The sequence below is a fragment of the Callorhinchus milii genome, unplaced genomic scaffold, assembly GCF_018977255.1.
Source record: "Callorhinchus milii isolate IMCB2004 unplaced genomic scaffold, IMCB_Cmil_1.0 Scaffold18, whole genome shotgun sequence".
Lineage (NCBI taxonomy): Eukaryota > Metazoa > Chordata > Chondrichthyes > Chimaeriformes > Callorhinchidae > Callorhinchus > Callorhinchus milii.
Window position 1 is genome coordinate 1,191,245 of NW_024704759.1, and position 16,807 is coordinate 1,208,051.

At 53.0% G+C, this 16,807-nt stretch overlaps 2 protein-coding genes across 2 annotated transcripts in view; both read right to left on the bottom strand.

Moving 5' to 3' along the window:
• Window positions 1–1,849: 1,849 nt before the first annotated feature.
• chmp4ba (charged multivesicular body protein 4Ba) lies at window positions 1,850–14,329 on the bottom strand. The gene is made up of 5 exons (XM_007909285.2): window positions 14,085–14,329; window positions 6,324–6,501; window positions 5,575–5,689; window positions 4,746–4,866; window positions 1,850–2,958 (listed from the first exon to the last, which is right to left on the bottom strand). The coding sequence occupies exons 1-5, from the start codon at window positions 14,266–14,268 to the stop codon at window positions 2,891–2,893; spliced, it is 666 nt and encodes a 221-aa protein (XP_007907476.1). The 5' UTR covers window positions 14,269–14,329; the 3' UTR covers window positions 1,850–2,890.
• Window positions 14,330–14,875: 546 nt separating this feature from the next.
• Window positions 14,876–16,807, bottom strand: part of LOC103189041 (zinc finger protein 341) — a 10,345-nt gene continuing 8,413 nt past the window's right edge. Inside the window, exon 7 of the mRNA XM_042341923.1 lies at window positions 14,876–16,113. Within this exon, the coding sequence (XP_042197857.1) occupies window positions 15,620–16,113 (494 nt within the window). The 3' untranslated portion in view covers window positions 14,876–15,619. The remainder of the gene's footprint in view (window positions 16,114–16,807) is intronic.

Sequence of the window (16,807 nt, forward strand, 5' to 3'; positions counted from 1 at the left end):
GGTGGATGACTTCGCACTTCCCAACATTATACTTCATCTGCCACCTACCTGCCCAATCACCTAACCTATCTATGTCTCGCTGCATTTTTTTAATGTCGTCCTCTGTGTTGACACTTCCTCCTAGTTTTGTGTCATCCGCGAATTTAGATATATTAACTTTGATGTCCTCATCTAGATCGTTGATGTAGATGGTAAATAGCTGAGGCCCAAGGACTGATCCTTGTGGCACTCCACTAGTCACATCCCGCCAATCTGAAAAGGACCCGTTTATCCCTACTCTTTGTTTCCTACCCGTTAACCATTCCCCAATCCACGTTAATATGCTCCCCCAATTCCATGGGCTCCTATCTTTTGGACTAACCTTTTATGCGGCACCTTATTGAATGCCTTCTGGAAATCCAAATAGACCACATCCACTGATTCACCCTTATCTAGTTTACTCCAAATATCCTCATATATTCAATGAGATTTGTCAAACATGACTTCCCTTTTGTAAAGCCATGTTGACTCGGCCTAATTATATTTGCTCCCCTAAATACCGCACTACCACATCCTTAATCAATGATTCTAAAATGTTTCCTATCACTGATGTGAGACTAACTGGCCTATAGTTCCCCATCTTTTCCTTTCCACCTTTTTTAAATAGTGGTGTGACATTTGCGATCTTCCAATCCATGGGGACTGTTCCAGAATCCAAGGAATTTTGGAAGATCAGACACAAGACCTCTACTACCTCATAAGCTCCTCTTTTAAAACCCTGGGATGCAAGCCATCCGGACCAGGGATTTGTCACTTTTTAGTGCTAACAGTTTCCCGAGCACCAATTCTCTGCCAATGAAAATTTCTCTAAGTTGCTCCCTGTCCTTATCCCCTTGGTGCATCTCTATTGTTGATAGATTTGTTGTGTCTTCTAAGGTGAAGACTGATGCAAAGTACCCATTTAGGGACTCTGCCATGTCCTTATCCCCCATTACAACTTCTCCTGTCTCTGACTGAAGTGGACCTACATTTACCCTCACTAGCCTATTCCTCTTAATGTATTTGTAAAAACTTTTACAATCTGATAATAATCCCTCGCAAAAAAAATCTGGTCACTCGAACCACAACTGTTTGTTGGACACTGCTGTGCACAATTGTCTGCCACGTTTCGTGCACAAAATATAGTCAATTCACTTTACAGTGTATCCTGTGAAGTGCTTTGAGACGTCTCAATGATTTGATAAGGCGCTGTACCAAATGCAAAAACGATTACTTTCTCTGTTGTTTAATCAATTGAGTCTGACTCGATAAATGGACACATCACCCTCTCCCCAGCTCTGTCTCTCCCAGCTCCTCCTTTCTGGAGTGTTAAGGCCAGGAGACTAATAACAAGGTTCTGTGCCTACAGCGTAAGAGAGAGAGAGGAGCTTGAGACCATCTCATCTAGATTTGGATCCAGGCTCAGCAGTTCCTTGTTGGTCGGTCCACAAGATGGAGCTATCTAGTCAAACTCTTCCCCCAAAGCCACCCATTGAGTCTCACTGTGTTGGTCTTTTACAAAGTAAAATTTAACAGTTTTTTTCCTTGAGCAGAAGCTGGAGCTGAGAGGCGCTGCCTGTCCTCACATTGCTTTCAGGCAGACAGTGTTGCAGAGAAATTACAGCTACAGTGGTTAGAGCAGTCGCCTTGCAAACGAGAGCACCTATAGCACCAATAATCTCTGTACCGTATGCAAGGTTAACATTAATAATTAATTATAATTACGTTGTCTTGTTCTGGAAGATCATAATCAATGATGAGGATATGACCAGTTTGTGAGCAGCAGAGCAATAAATAATGCCAGGATGCCAAATGCAGGTAGACAATCACATACGCTTTACAAAGTCACTTTTTATTATCGATTAACATATTTACAGCAGATTTAAGAATTAATTAATTATTTAGGGGGTGGGGTCTCAATACTGTTTAGCGTAGTGTGGAGATAAGGGGACAGCGTTACTACACACATCGAGTTTCATGCCCACAATATCATTCAAAACGCTGTTCTCTTTGCACCCGACAACAAGGACAACAAATTTCAAATGACTTCTCTCTCCCCCGCCCCCAGCAGATGCAGAGAGAGAGAGCGAGTGAGGCCGGGTTCAGGTTTGATGAGAAAGAAACAACGATATGATTGAAAACCACACTTCAAACTGAGCGAAGATAATGAGAGAGCGAAAGAAACCTTTTTAATACTGATTAATTCAGATTCCCCCACCCTCACACACACATGTCCTCCTCCCTCCCTCCCGCAACACACTGCCGGATAGTTTCTATTAAAATAAAGTTCATCATCACACAGAGAGAGGAAAATAGTTTTAAGAATTAATCAAAAATCACCCCCAAAAGAATCCAGCCACCTACAGCTCGTGGAGCCTCAACGTAAAACAAGCAGTGCTCTGTGTCTGTGTGCGTGTGTGTGTGCACTCACTCTCAGCAATCCGCTACTCAGACACCAATGTGCAACGCTACAGAGGAAATGTACAGCAAATATTATATATATATTTATATAAAGTAAAAGAAACATGGCAGCGGGGAGGGATGGGTGCAGTCATGTTCCCCCTCCGCCCACATCGCCCCTCAAATAATTGCAGAGCGTCAAGCTTCTGGCTGGTGATCATAAATGGGTTAAGACATCCAATACTAGCCAAGACCAAGTGTGCGGGGGGTGGGAGAGTGTGTGTGTGGGGGGGAAGGTCTCCTCCTGGGGTCCAGTTCTGAGGCTGTAACCCCCCCCACCCCACCCACCTCCCACCACCGTGCCTTTCGGGTGTAGTCACCACCTCAGTTTGACAACTGTCACCGCAGTTATCGCCCACCTCGGAACCGCACCGTGTGACCGGAGTCTGTGCTGTCCAAGATGGTGGCTGCCTTACATGGCCTCCGCCCACGCTGTCAAGTCTTTCAGGTCCTCGTCATCTTCCTCCTTCTTCCTGCTCGCTGAAAATCACAAAGCAGTGAGGTTACCATCCAGCCAGCATCTCCCATCGGGCCACACCAGACCCACAGAGACAGGGAGACAGGGAGACAGAGAGACACAGAGACAGGGAGACACAGAGACAGGGAGACACAGAGACACAGGCAGACAGGGAGACACAGAGACAGGGAGACACAGACAGGGAGACACAGAGACAGGGAGACACAGAGACAGGGAGACACAGAGACAGGGAGACACAGAGACAGGGAGACACAGAGACAGGGAGACACAGAGACAGGGAGACACAGAGACAGGGAGACACAGAGACAGGGAGACACAGAGACAGGGAGACACAGAGACAGGGAGACACAGACAGGGAGACACAGACAGGGAGACAGGGTGACAGGGAGACAGGGTGACAGGGAGACACACACAGTCCGGCATAGACTTTGGGTCAAAAGTCACAAGTTAGACAGACAACAGTAACAACAACCTGCATTTACACAGCGCCCCCTCACACAGGATAGCGTCTCAGAGCGCTTGTCAGTGGCGGAGCATAATGCCGAGCCGGGGGGAGGTAACTGTAGCTATGGTCAAAGAGGAAGGCCTTCAGGTGTGATCTGAAGATGGGGACGGAAGGGGCAAGGCGGAGAGATAGAGGAAGAGTATTCCAGAGTTTCGGGGCATAGCGGCTGAAAACACGGCCAAGGATGGTGGAACAGAGGGCATGACGGACATGCAGGAGACCGGAACCAGTCGAGTGGAGGTAGCGGGAAATGGGTTGGGGAGTAGGCAGGTCAGAGAGTAAGGAGGTTTCAGGGCAGATGGATGGTTGGCATTTAAAAGGGGGTAAAAAAAAATCATTCACCCTTCGAAAAGATATCATCTGATGTGAGGTTTGTTAATGCAGGAGGCTGGCTGACCTGCCCCAGAAGCTGAATGTGCACCACAAAGGCTTCAAGCAAGCCCCCACCCCGTGATAAAAACTAAACCCAAACCAGGGACTTAAGACGCTTAAGGGAGTTTCTCTCTCCCGGTGTCCTGGTCGACAGTCCCCAGATAAATTCTATGGTTGTTTGTGGGACACCACTGTGCTTAAATTCGTGGCTGTGTTTCACCCAGTCAATTCATTTTACAGTGTATCCTGTGAACGCTTTGAGACGTCTAGAAGACGTGAAAAGCGCTATATCAAATGCAAGGATTATTATTTTATTATTATTAATATCCAGGTCCAGTAATACCTGTGACAATCAGAGGCTTGGCCACGAGAGGGCAGACACGTCCTCTGCAGGCCAGTGAATGGCTGCCTTTACGACAGGTGGGAAAGTAAGACATCTCAATGCCTTGCAGCACTTCCTCTCTCGTCACACACGGTCAGTGCGTGAGGCTGCACCACCCACTCTCACAGCAACCATGGCCACAGCTGAGGAGAGGGAAATGCAATCGCACCGGGAAGCTATATAAATGCAAGTTGTTGCTGTTGGGGTAGGCGATGAGAGAAGAGTGGGAAAGATCGAGAGAACATTTATGAAGGGCAGAAGGACTTTTTGCTTTAACACCATGATGAAATGATCTGATTCCTTGCCCCTTCTCTTCTCCCCCCCAGTGACTATCACACTCAGCTCATTGTAAAGTCTAACTACAATTCGACCGATTGGAAACAGCCCTCACTTTAACCACACCAGGCTTCTGAAGCCGAGCGAATGGCAGGATTTAAGAGTAAATTGGACGAAGGTTGACTGAATGAATGCTGAGGGTGTGGGAATGGCAGTGGGTTGTTCAGTGTGGTGTGGTACAGACTCATGGTTACCTGCGGGGAGGGATGTGGATGGGACGTTGGGGAGAGGCACGGGGGTAGTCCCTCCGATCTCCAGCAGGTTCTTGTCGAGTTCCTCCTGTTCCAACTCCTCCAGCTCAGCCATCAGATCGTCCTGCAGAGAGAGAGACACCAGTGATCAACGTCAGTCACTTGGGCACCAGACAGACAGCGACATATACAACAGTTCTGATCAGACTGAGATAAGACAATGAGCTTCAGAGAGAGACTCCCCACTCCTCCCTCCCCCCCCACACACACACACACGCGCAGCATTGATTGGGGGGGTGGAAAGAGAGAGAGAGAGAGAGAGAGAGACACACACACACACACATACATACACAGTGAAAGGGAGGAAGAGAGAGACAAAGACATACCCTCAAATTTAAAAAAAATCCATGACTGTTTGTGGGACGCTGTTGTGCGCAATTGGCTGCCATGCTTTGCCGAGAAAAATACAGTCAATTCACTTTACAGTATATTCTATGAAGCGCTTTGAGACGTCTCAAAGACGTGATGAGGCGCTGTATCAAATGCAAGGATTATTATTATATACACAGAATGAGGGGGGGTGGAGACACACACACACAGTGTGAGGGAGAGAGAGAAAGAGATGCACAGAAGAGAACTAAGGATAGGAAGGATTCAATCGTTTTTTCTTAGTTGAAAGCCACGATCCCCTCTGTGATATCTACTGACCCACAGAACAAAAGCAATGTCAGTGTCGTTGAACAGTTCAACTAGTCATTGGGGCGATTGTAGATTTGACGTTAAAATCTAGTTTCAGTGTGAAAAGGTATAAGTGCGGCTGAGTTCCGCTCACCTCATCGAAGTCTTCCCCAAACCCGACCGGCTTAGAGATAGCATCGGAGATCTCCTGTGCCACCACCTGCTGCTCTGTGATGTCGTTCATCAGATCATCCACCTGGTCGATGTCCCTGGAAGCAGAGAGTAAACCAGAGTCCGGCTAGAAACCCATACGTCTCCCAACAGCCAGCGCTGCTCAGTAACCCTGGCAGCTCACCCTCTCCTCAGCTCAGCCATCACTGAGCCACACGACAAGCCCTGGAGATCAGTAAACTCACCCAGACCCGAAATTACACCTTGTTCTAGCCTGGGAATCCTCGATGTCTAATAATCCACAATAAAATCCCACAATTCGTGAAACATCCAGGAATAATCTGGAACGGTTTCTCTTAGTACAATACATTATTATATATTTTCTTAGGGATCGGCATTAGATTGGCTTTCAGATAAAGGCCGGATTTAGGATTATTTCACAATCCTGATTACTAACTAAACGGTCTCACAGACTGAGCCAAGGCTCGGCGGAGCTGATGGCCACTGGGCTATTTGTCACTCGCTGTGTACTCTACAAGTGTGTGAACACACACAGGCCATCGGCTGCTGCCTTCGGGACACAAATTGATAATGATCGATCGGTGTCAACATGATTTACACAACCCTGCTCAGCGCTCTGAGAGCGAGTCGGGAAGTGGGGACGCTGCAGATTAGGCTTCAGCCCCAAAGCCGTAGCCGCAAGTCGGGACAAAGCAGAGGAAAACCGCTTACATGTTCTCGTGAGCTGCTTTCATGGCTTTAGCGGCATAGCCCATGTTCTTAAGTACTTCGGTGTTAGTGTTGGCGTTCTCCAGCGCCTCTCGCTGGAACTCGATGGTGGACAGAGTGCCGTCTATCTGTGCCAACTGCTTCTCGTACCTCTTTTTACGTTTCAGGGCCTGTAGTGCAGCTGTCGGAGCAGAGACACAAACAGAGCTCAGCTTTACTGCACTTCACCGCGGACACAGAGAGACAACAAGTTACATTGATACAGATCGCGCCTGAAGACTTTGTCTTCGACCGTGCCTATCATCACATCTCCCCTCCCCCCGGCTCAGCATCGTGCTCCACCACTGTCAAGCGCTCTGGGGCGCTACCCTGCTTGAGGGGTGCTACACAATTGCAAGTTGTCGTTGCTATGGTTATACAGCGCCTTTAATAATAATAATGTTTGTATTTTGATATAAGGCCGTATCCCGTCTTCGAGACGTCTCAAAGCGCTTCACAGAATATACTGTAAAGTGAATTGACTGTATATTTTGTGGGCAAATTCACGTCGGGAGGACTTCCCAAGTGGCTGGACAGTCATGGATTTGGAGCTGAGCTGGGTGTTGGGATCAGGAGGGGTGGAGGACAGCAAGGGTGGGGGTGGGTAGGAGGGCGGCTGAAGGCACGGTTGAAAAGGAGGGTCTTGAGACGGGCCTTGAGGTCTCAAGGGAGATAGCAGGGAGGCAAAGGGACTTTGGGATGCAGGAAATTCCAAAGGGTGGGGCAAGAAAGGCTGAAAGTCTGTCCGCCGATGGTGAGGAGGGCCGGGTGGCAGACGTGGAGCAGGTCGGAGCCCGCTGCGCACTACCGAATACTGCCACGTTAATCCACATTGAATTGTTTTTTTAATGTGGCAGCTGAGAGCTCAAAATTTTGATCAGACGCTCGACACCAAGAGCTTGATTTCAAACGGGCTTTGCTGTGTGTGCGGTTTTATTTGGGATAAAAATTCCTATTTGCAAATATTAACTTCATCCGAACTCTCTTCCACATAGAGGAATGATTCACAGCAGTTCAGTAACAGCACACAACACAGGGTACAGCCCCATTACTCATTATTTATGTTATAAAACCTTAAGCAAGTTTCCTTACTCCACACACCTCTAGTTACCTAGTGGTAAGTAGGAACCTGATTGTTAGTCCAGTGGCAGAGCTTTTCCAAGGGTAATAATCCCTTCAAAAATAATAATTTTTTGGTTACCAGAAAGGGATTTCTGTACAGCAGATCCACCTGTTTGCTTTTCTTCAATTTAATCCCTCCCCACCAAAAAATAATAATAATTTGGTCACTCAATCCATGACTGTTTGTGGGACACTGCTATGCACAATTGGCTACCAGGTTTTGACCACAAAATATACAGTCAATTTGCTTGCCAGTACATTCTGTGATAGGCTTTGAGACATCTCAAAGACATATGGGCCTATATCAAACGCAAGGATTATTATTACTGTTATTATTCCTCCATTACCCAAATTGCTCTGTGGGTGATCCACCTTACCCTGAAAGGGCAGGGTGGAATTCCACAGAGCAATTTAGGTAATGAAAGCCTGTTCCTGATTTTTTTCCCTGAAATAATAATAATTATCCTTGCATTTCATATCACGTCTTTGAGACGTCTCAAAGCGCTTCATAGTAACGTACTGTAAAGTGGATTAACTGTATATGTTTGGGCAAAACGCGGCAGCCAACGGCGCACAGCAGCGTCCCACAAAGAGTGGTGGATTGAGTGACCAAATTATTATTATAATTTAACATGTAACGGGGGATGTCTCAGAGGAGTGGCATATCAGAGTTCTCTCCTGAGTCACCACGAGACCATAGGGTGACTCAACGAGCAACTCATATAAATGAGGTCAGCTCCACCACACCCTTTCTCATCACAAACTGTGTGGATTCACACAAGCTGCTTGTACAAGGCAGAAACACAGAACTCGCTCCCTCCCCACACACCTATTAAAATATCAGTCTAAACCATTAAGCGGCACATAAAGTGGTTAATATCATACATCAGACTATATAGAGGTGCTCACTGCTAATATCAAACTAATGCAAGGATTATTATAACTATACAGGAGGTGTCAGTTCCAGGCTATATTGCAGGTACTTGAACCATGGGACAGTGAGAATGGAAACATACGTTATGCGCTGATTACCTCAATACTAACAGTGAGCTCCGAAATGGAGCTTGATCTGCTAACAGCTTCATCTCAGCTAAGTTTGTCTCTTTGCCCAGAAACACTAAACAGGAAGAGGCGACCATTACTATTCTGTATCCCACCCACACATACACGCTCACATTTCAAGCCAGTGATTTAATCTGGGACTCGCTTCATCTTCTTTGCAAGACAGTTCATGACTACAGACGGCTAAAAACACACACAACCTAAACACCAGGAAACTCCCACAAGCTCTAACCAGACTCAATGAATTCAAAGCAAAAAGAATTGCCTTTCTCATTTCTAAAGAAAGAACTTGTATTTTTATTACATCTTATTAGATCTCGGAGGGCTTGACAATTACCTCGAAATACACAGTCTGAACAGCACTGAAACTGGACGATGCTGTGGCTATTATACGCCACATGAATGCACACTCCACAGCCCCCGTAACACACCCTTGATGTGTGCATCGAGTTTCCTTTTAAATCATGCTTTCAGCTCAACCACAACATCCGGCAGTTAGGTTCACACTCTCAACGCCCTCTGTGTAACAAACTTCCTCCTACACTTTAATAGATCTACCATTACTGACTATCTTATTTTTATGCCTCGCTTTTGAACTCACCAAGTGGAAAGAGCATATGAACCTATTTAGATTAACCTTTATAAGAACCCTTTCATAATTTTAAACACCTCTATCAGGCCCACCTTTCAATTATTTACTGTCAATTGCAAACACACATTTTATAAACGGAAAGAAACTTCCTCGCTTGTTTCTAATAGCGTCGCGGAAGCTTTAACATGATTCTGACAGGACAGCAGTGATCAGGGGAGTCAAGGGTGGAGGCAGAAAAGTACAACAACAACAAAATGATATATGTATAGCGCCTTTTACATCGGGAGGACATCCCAAGGCGCTGGACGGTCAGTGTTTCGGACCTGAGCTGGGGGGCTGTGGATCGGGGAGGGTGGAGTATGGGGGGGATAAGGAGGGTGATCAAAGGCACGGTCGAATAGGAGGGTCTTAAGATGGGTCTTAAAGGAGGTAAGGGAGGGAGTGAGGCGGAGGGAAGTAGTCAGGCATAACTGATCCACTTGACACTGCTATGTTGTTGTTAAATATAGATCAATCAAGCATTGCCTCCACACATTCTCCCGATGAGGCCCTGCAATACTGGATCACGGACATCTACGTCTCTCCCAAACAGAAATTTCACAAGGAACAAAATAAAGATACTCATCCCCCTGGTCCTGCTCGGAGTCGGAACATGTTAAGAAATTCACGGCAGCGATTACATCTACTCATGTCAACAATGTCAGGGATTCACTGAGAAGTACAGTCAAATCACTTTACAGTATGTTCTGTGAAGTGCTTTGAGACGCCTTAAAGACATGATAAGGCGCAGTATCATTTGTAAGGATTTTTATTATTATTATATATTATATATAAAAATATAAATAGATGCGATTAAAATATCTGACACCGTTTAATAAATAAATGGAAGAACAGACTCCAATGTCTCTCCTGTTGCTACTCTGAGAGAGAGATCGTTTTCTCTCTCCCATTTCTGATAGAAGTTGGGATCTGAAGTTGGCTTTGGGGATCTGGGATTTGCAGGGTTTGGGATTTTGAGGTGGGGGTGGATTTGGGAGTGGTGGGCTGGGATTGGGGTTGGGGAGCTGTGATTTAGGGGGGGTTGGGGGCTGCCTAGTTTGGGAGGGGGGCAGGATTTGGGGGGATTGGAATAGGACGGTTGAGGGCTGTAATTTTGGGGGGGATTGGGGAGCTGTGATGGGGGGGGGATTGGGGAGCTGTGATGGGGGGGGATTGGGGAGCTGTGATGGGGGGGATTGGGGAGCTGTGATGGGGGGGGGCTGGGGAGCTGTGCTGGGGGGGGATTGGGGAGCTGTGATGGGGGGGGGATTGGGGAGCTGTGATGGGGGGGGGATTGGGGAGCTGTGATGGGGGGGGTTGGGGAGCTGTGATGGGGAGGGAGCTGTGATGGGGGGGTGGGGAGCTGTGATGGGGGGGGGATTGGGGAGCTGTGGGGGGGGGGGATTGGGGAGCTGTGATGGGGGGGGTTGGGGAGCTGTGATGGGGGGGTTGGGGAGCTGTGATGGGGGGGGTTGGGGAGCTGTGATGGGGGGGTTGGGGAGCTGTGATGGGGGGGGGTTGGGGAGCTGTGATGGGGGGGATTGGGGAGCTGTGATGGGGGGGATTGGGGAGCTGTGATGGGGGGGATTGGGGAGCTGTGATGGGGGGAGCTGTGATGGGGGGTTGGGGAGCTGTGATGGGGGGGGATTGGGGAGCTGTGATGGGGGGATTGGGGAGCTGTGATGGGGGGGGGATTGGGGAGCTGTGATGGGGGGGGGGGTTGGGGAGCTGTGATGGGGGGGTTGGGGAGCTGTGATGTGGGGGGTTGGGGAGCTGTGATGGGGGGGGAATTGGGGAGCTGTGATGGGGGGGGGATTGGGGAGCTGTGATGGGGGGGGTTGGGGAGCTGTGATGGGGGGAGTTGGGAGCTGTGATGGGGGGGTTGGGGAGCTGTGATGGGGGGGGTTGGGGAGCTGTGATGGGGGGGGGTTGGGGAGCTGTGATGGGGGGGATTGGGGAGCTGTGATGGGGGGGAGCTGTGATGGGGGGGTTGGGGAGCTGTGATGGGGGGGTTGGGGGAGCTGTGATGGGGGGGTTGGGGAGCTGTGATGGGGGGGGATTGGGGAGCTGTGGGGGGGGATGGGGAGCTGTGATGGGGGGGGATTGGGGAGCTGTGATGGGGGGGGATTGGGGAGCTGTGATGGGGGGGGGATTGGGGAGCTGTGATGGGGGGGGGTTGGGGAGCTGTGATGGGGGGGGGTTGGGGAGCTGTGATGGGGGGGGATTGGGGAGCTGTGATGGGGGAGGTTGGGGAGCTGTGATGGGGGGGGGGTTGGGGAGCTGTGATGGGGGGGGTTGGGGAGCTGTGATGGGGGGGGGTTGGGGAGCTGTGATGGGGGGGGTTGGGGAGCTGTGATGGGGGGGGTTGGGGAGCTGTGATGGGGGGGGGATTGGGGAGCTGTGATGGGGGGTTGGGGAGCTGTGATGGGGGGAGCTGTGATGGGGGGGAGCTGTGATGGGGGGGTTGGGGAGCTGTGATGGGGGGGGATTGGGGAGCTGTGATGGGGGGTTGGGGAGCTGTGATGGGGGGAGCTGTGATGGGGGGGGTTGGGGAGCTGTGAAGGGGGGGGTTGGGGAGCTGTGATCGGGGGGGATTGGGGAGCTGTGATGGGGGGAGCTGTGATGGGGGGGTTGGGAGCTGTGATGGGGGGGAGCTGTGATGGGGGGGTTGGGGAGCTGTGATGGGGGGAGCTGTGATGGGGGGATTGGGGAGCTGTGATGGGGGGGTTGGGAGCTGTGATGGGGGGGTTGGGGAGCTGTGATGGGGGGATTGGGGAGCTGTGATGGGGGGGAGCTGTGATGGGGGGTTGGGGAGCTGTGATGGGGGGAGCTGTGATGGGGGGTTGGGGAGCTGTGATGGGGGGGTTGGGGAGCTGTGATGGGGGGGAGCTGTGATGGGGGGGGTTGGGGAGCTGTGATGGGGGGGTTGGGGAGCTGTGATGGGGGGGAGCTGTAATGGGGGGGGTTGGGGAGCTGTGATGGGGGGGGATTGGGGAGCTGTGATGGGGGGGGTTGGGGAGCTGTGATGGTGGGGAGCTGTGATGGGGGGGGGTTGGGGAGCTGTGATGGGGGGGGGGATTGGGGAGCTGTGATGGGGGGGTGGGGTTGGGGAGCTGTGATGGTGGGGGTTGGGGAGCTGTGATGGGGGGGGGGATTGGGGAGCTGTGATGGGGGGGGGATTGGGGAGCTGTGATGGGAGGAGCTGTGATGGGGGGGGTTGGGGAGCTGTGATGGGGGGGATTGGGGAGCTGTGATGGGGGGGGATTGGGGAGCTGTGATGGGGGGGGGATTGGGGAGCTGTGATGGGGGGAGCTGTGATGGGGGGGGTTGGGGAGCTGTGATGGGGGGGGATTGGGGAGCTGTGATGGGGGGGTTGGGGAGCTGTGATGGGGGGGGGATTGGGGAGCTGTGATGGTGGGGAGCCGTGATGGGGGGGGTTGGGGAGCTGTGATGGGGGGGAGCTGTGATGGGGGGGGGTTGGGGAGCTGTGATGGGGGGGAGCTGTGATGGGGGGGGGTTGGGGAGCTGTGATGGGGGGGGAGCTGTGATGGGGGCTGTGTGGGAGCTGTGATGGGGCTGTGAGGGGCTGTGAGGGGCTGTGTTGGGGCTGTGAGGGGCTGTGTGGGCCTGTGAGGGGCTGTGTGGGGCTGTGTTGGAGAGCTGTGTGTGGGCTGTGTGGGGCTGTGTGGGGGCTGTGTGGGGGCTGTGATGGGGTTGTGTGGAGCTGTGTGGAGCTGTGTGGGGGCTGTGTGGGCTGTGTGGGCCTGTGAGGGGCTGTATGGGGCTGTGTGGGGGCTGTGAGGGGCTGTGTGGGGCTGTGAGGGGCTGTGAGGGGCTGTGTGGGCCTGTGAGGGGCTGTGTGGGGCTGTATGGGGCTGTGTGGGGCTGTGAGGGGCTGTGTGGGGCTGTGAGGGCCTGTGAGGGGCTGTGTGGGCCTGTGAGGGGCTGTATGGGGCTGTGTGGGGCTGTGAGGGGCTGTGTGGGGCTGTGTTGGAGAGCTGTGTGTGGGCTGTGTGGGGCTGTGTGGGGGCTGTGTGGGGCTGTGAGCGGCTGTGTGGGCCTGTGAGGGGCTGTGTGGGGCTGTGAGGGGCTGTGTGGGGCTGTGAGGGCCTGTGAGGGGCTGTGTGGGCCTGTGTGGGCCTGTGAGGGGCTGTATGGGGCTGTGTGGGGCTGTGTTGGAGAGCTGTGTGTGGGCTGTGTGGGGCTGTGTGGGGGCTGTGTGGGGCTGTGAGCGGCTGTGTGGGGCTGTGTGGGGCTGTGAGGGGCTGTGATGGGGCTGTGATGGGGCTGTGTGGGCTGTGAGGGGCTGTGTGGGCCTGTGAGGGCCTGTGAGGGGCTGTGTGGGGCTGTGAGCGGCTGTGTGGGCCTGTGAGGGGCTGTGAGGGGCTGTGTGGGGGCTGTGAGCGGCTGTGTGGGCCTGTGAGGGGCTGTGTGGGGGCTGTGTGGGGGCTGTGTGGGAGCTGTGATGGGGCTGTGAGGGGCTGTGTGGGGCTGTGTTGGGGCTGTGTGGGCCTGTGAGGGGCTGTGTGGGGGCTGTGTGGGGCTGTGTTGGGGCTGTGTGGGCCTGTGAGGGGCTGTGTGGGGCTGTGAGGGGCTGTGTGGGGCTGTGAGGGGCTGTGTGGGGCTGTGATGGGGCTGTGTGGGGCTGTGATGGGGCTGTGTGGGCTGTGTGGGGGCTGTGAGGGGCTGTGTGGGGCTGTGAGGGGCTGTGAGGGGCTGTGATGGGGGCTGTGTGGGGCTGTGTGGAGCTGTGTGGAGCTGTGATGGGGCTGTGTTGGAGAGCTGTGTGGGGCTGTGAGGGGCTGTGTGGGGGCTGTGTGGGAGCTGTGAGGGCCTGTGTGGGGCTGTGTGGGCCTGTGAGGGCCTGTGTGGGCCTGTGAGGGGCTGAGGCCGGGCTGAGGGTGACTGACCGCGCCTGTTCTTGGTGCCGTGCTGCCGGGCGGTGCTCAGCTCCTGCTCGATCTTCTTCTCCAGGAACTCCTGTTTCTTGGTCAGCATATCCTCGGTCTCCCGCAGCCGCTGGATGGCCTCCTGGGGGCTCGGGCCTTTGCCCGCCTTCCCCCCGGTGCCGAACAGCTTCCCCAGTAGGCTCATGGTGGGGCAGCTTCCCTGACCCTCGCCCCGCCCCGCCCCGCCCTCCCGCTGTCGGCTCTCAGGCTCAGGCTCCGCCGCCGGCCTCTCCTCGCCTGGGCCGCACGTACAGCCGATGTCCTGACGTCAGCACGCCCAGGCCTACGTCCTTAAAGGCGCGCTCCCTTGTATTTATCCTCCGCCGACCAATATTCTTTAAAGGGACAGTTGTTTTCATGAGACTCAAGAGAGCCATCACACAGTCCAGTGGTCTGTCTTTGCGGTTGCCATGTGCGGGTGGGATGCTCGGGGGCCTGGTCTCCGCTTGGTTTGGATATGTTTCGCCCACAAACTATACAGTCAATTTACTTTACAGTATAGTCTATGAAGCGCTTTGAGACGTCTCAAAGACATGATAAGGCAGTCAGGAGGAGGCGACCGAAAGCAATGTCTGTAAGTGACAGAATGTGAAGGGAAGGTCCAGATAACTGGACTTTGCTGGAAGTCACCACAGGCTCTTGTGTCTAACAGGACAACAACAACTTGCATTTATATAGCGCCCCTCACGCAGGGTAGCGTCCCACAGGGTGCAATATCCTAACACTCAGAAACAGTCCAAACGCAGGATATAAAAAAATCTCAAAGGTTTATTTTGTCTGTTCTGGAAAAGTCAGAATTCAATAAAATTTGAACTCGACTTCAATGGTTGGGAAAAACTTCGAACAAATCATGAAATTTCATCCACATAAGAGGCTATTATCAGTCTCTCACAGATGTACACACACACCACGCACACACACATCCACAAACGCACGCCTCACATACATGCATACACACAAATACATACCAGCCATGGAGAGAGACATACACACAGACACACACTCACAAGTAGGCATGTAGTCACAGACATACACAAAAATACATGAACATTAAAAAGTACACGCACAGTCATGCATGAAGAGTAAGGGAGTCAGATGGACAGCTCTATTACACGAGTTAATAACATGAGCCCTTTCAGATGAGAAAGCCTCTGCCTCAGGATCCTGACTGTGCAGCGTCAGTGCTTTGGACACAGACTGTCAGCCACACTCTTCCTCATGGGGTTCGGAGTCCCAGCTCGGCCGGCAGCCACGTCGATAAAAGCGAGGGTGTGCTTTTAGCTAACAGTCGGCCTGCGCTGTGCTCCAGACTCTTTCACCAGGATGATCAACTCTCTCTGGATTCCTGAACTCTACGGATTGGGCGCAAGTCTTATTCTCCAGACGTCAGGGCAGAATGAAAGGCTGCGCTGCATGTTAATACTAGTTCTTTCAGTCATGATCTCTTGCCAAGTTTTTATTTACACGTTTAAAAAAAAGTTTTGTCTGTAACTTTTTCAGTCCGAGGCCTGAATGTAAACAGGAACCTCCAGCAGGGCCAGGCTGGGGCCCGTCCGCAAGGCTGACAGGGCAGTGTTGGAGGGCGCTGAGCCGTTCAGCCCCCCAGCGTCTGTGGTGTTCTCCGTCCCGCTGACGTCCTCCGACTCCGACAGAATGATCACGTGCTCCTCGTACCGCTCAGGGCCCAGCCGCGCCTGACAGGCCTCGTCTCTGCGCTCCGGCACAGGCCCGGGCACGAACGCCCGCTTGGCCGTGCGGACCACCGGCTTCTTGCGGACCCAGTAGCGCCGTTTGCGCTCTGGCCGCTCCTCGTCCCGGCCGGCGTACAGTCGGCACTTGTGCTGCTTGAGGTACTTGTCCCTGGTGAAGCCCTTGCCACAGCTGGGGCAGCGAATGCTGTAGGTGTCGGTGTGAGAGTGCTGGTGTTCCAACATGTGAGCGCGTCGGCTGAAGCTCTTACTGCAGTACTGACACTTGTACGGCTTGATTCCTGCAGCAAACACAGGGTAGCGATTAACAGGAGAATACAGAGACTCACTAACAGCAGAGACACACACATTAATAACATAGCACCTAAAATCTCAAAATATATAATAATAATCCTTACGTTTGATGTAGCGCCTTATCACGTTAAGGAAACCTGCCTGAGGTTTCGGCCCAACCGGGAATCGAACCTGGGTTCTTTTGGTTGACTGTGGGGGTGAGAGGGTGACTGTGGGGGTGAGGAGCCCTGGGCCTCCCCTCCCTGAGGGCCGCCCCCACCCCCACACAGCCCGGGGCTCCGGGCCGGGCCTGCAGTCGGCCTCAGGGCCCCGGGGTCGGGCTCCCACTCCGGGGGGCGAAGAGCTGCTGTTCCCGGGGACAAAGATGCCTTTTTGTGGGAACAATAGCCCCGTCTCCCCCGTCCCCCCCCCCCCCCCGGGCCCTCCCCCTCCCCCCCGGGCCCGGGCCGCAGGGCAAGGCAGGGCCTCGGGCTCGGGCAGCGCGGTGCCGGTGCCGGGGGCGGGGGGTGGGGTGGGGGGCGCGCGGGGCTCGAGGGGTCACTACCTGCCAACGCCTCGAATATCGCCGCCTGCGCCATCTTCAGCTCCCGCGCCGCATCCGGGAACCACCGCCACCCGCCAGAGGGGGGCGCTGTCTGCTCACTGACCCCAACCCTCACTGGGCACCGAGTAATAACACAA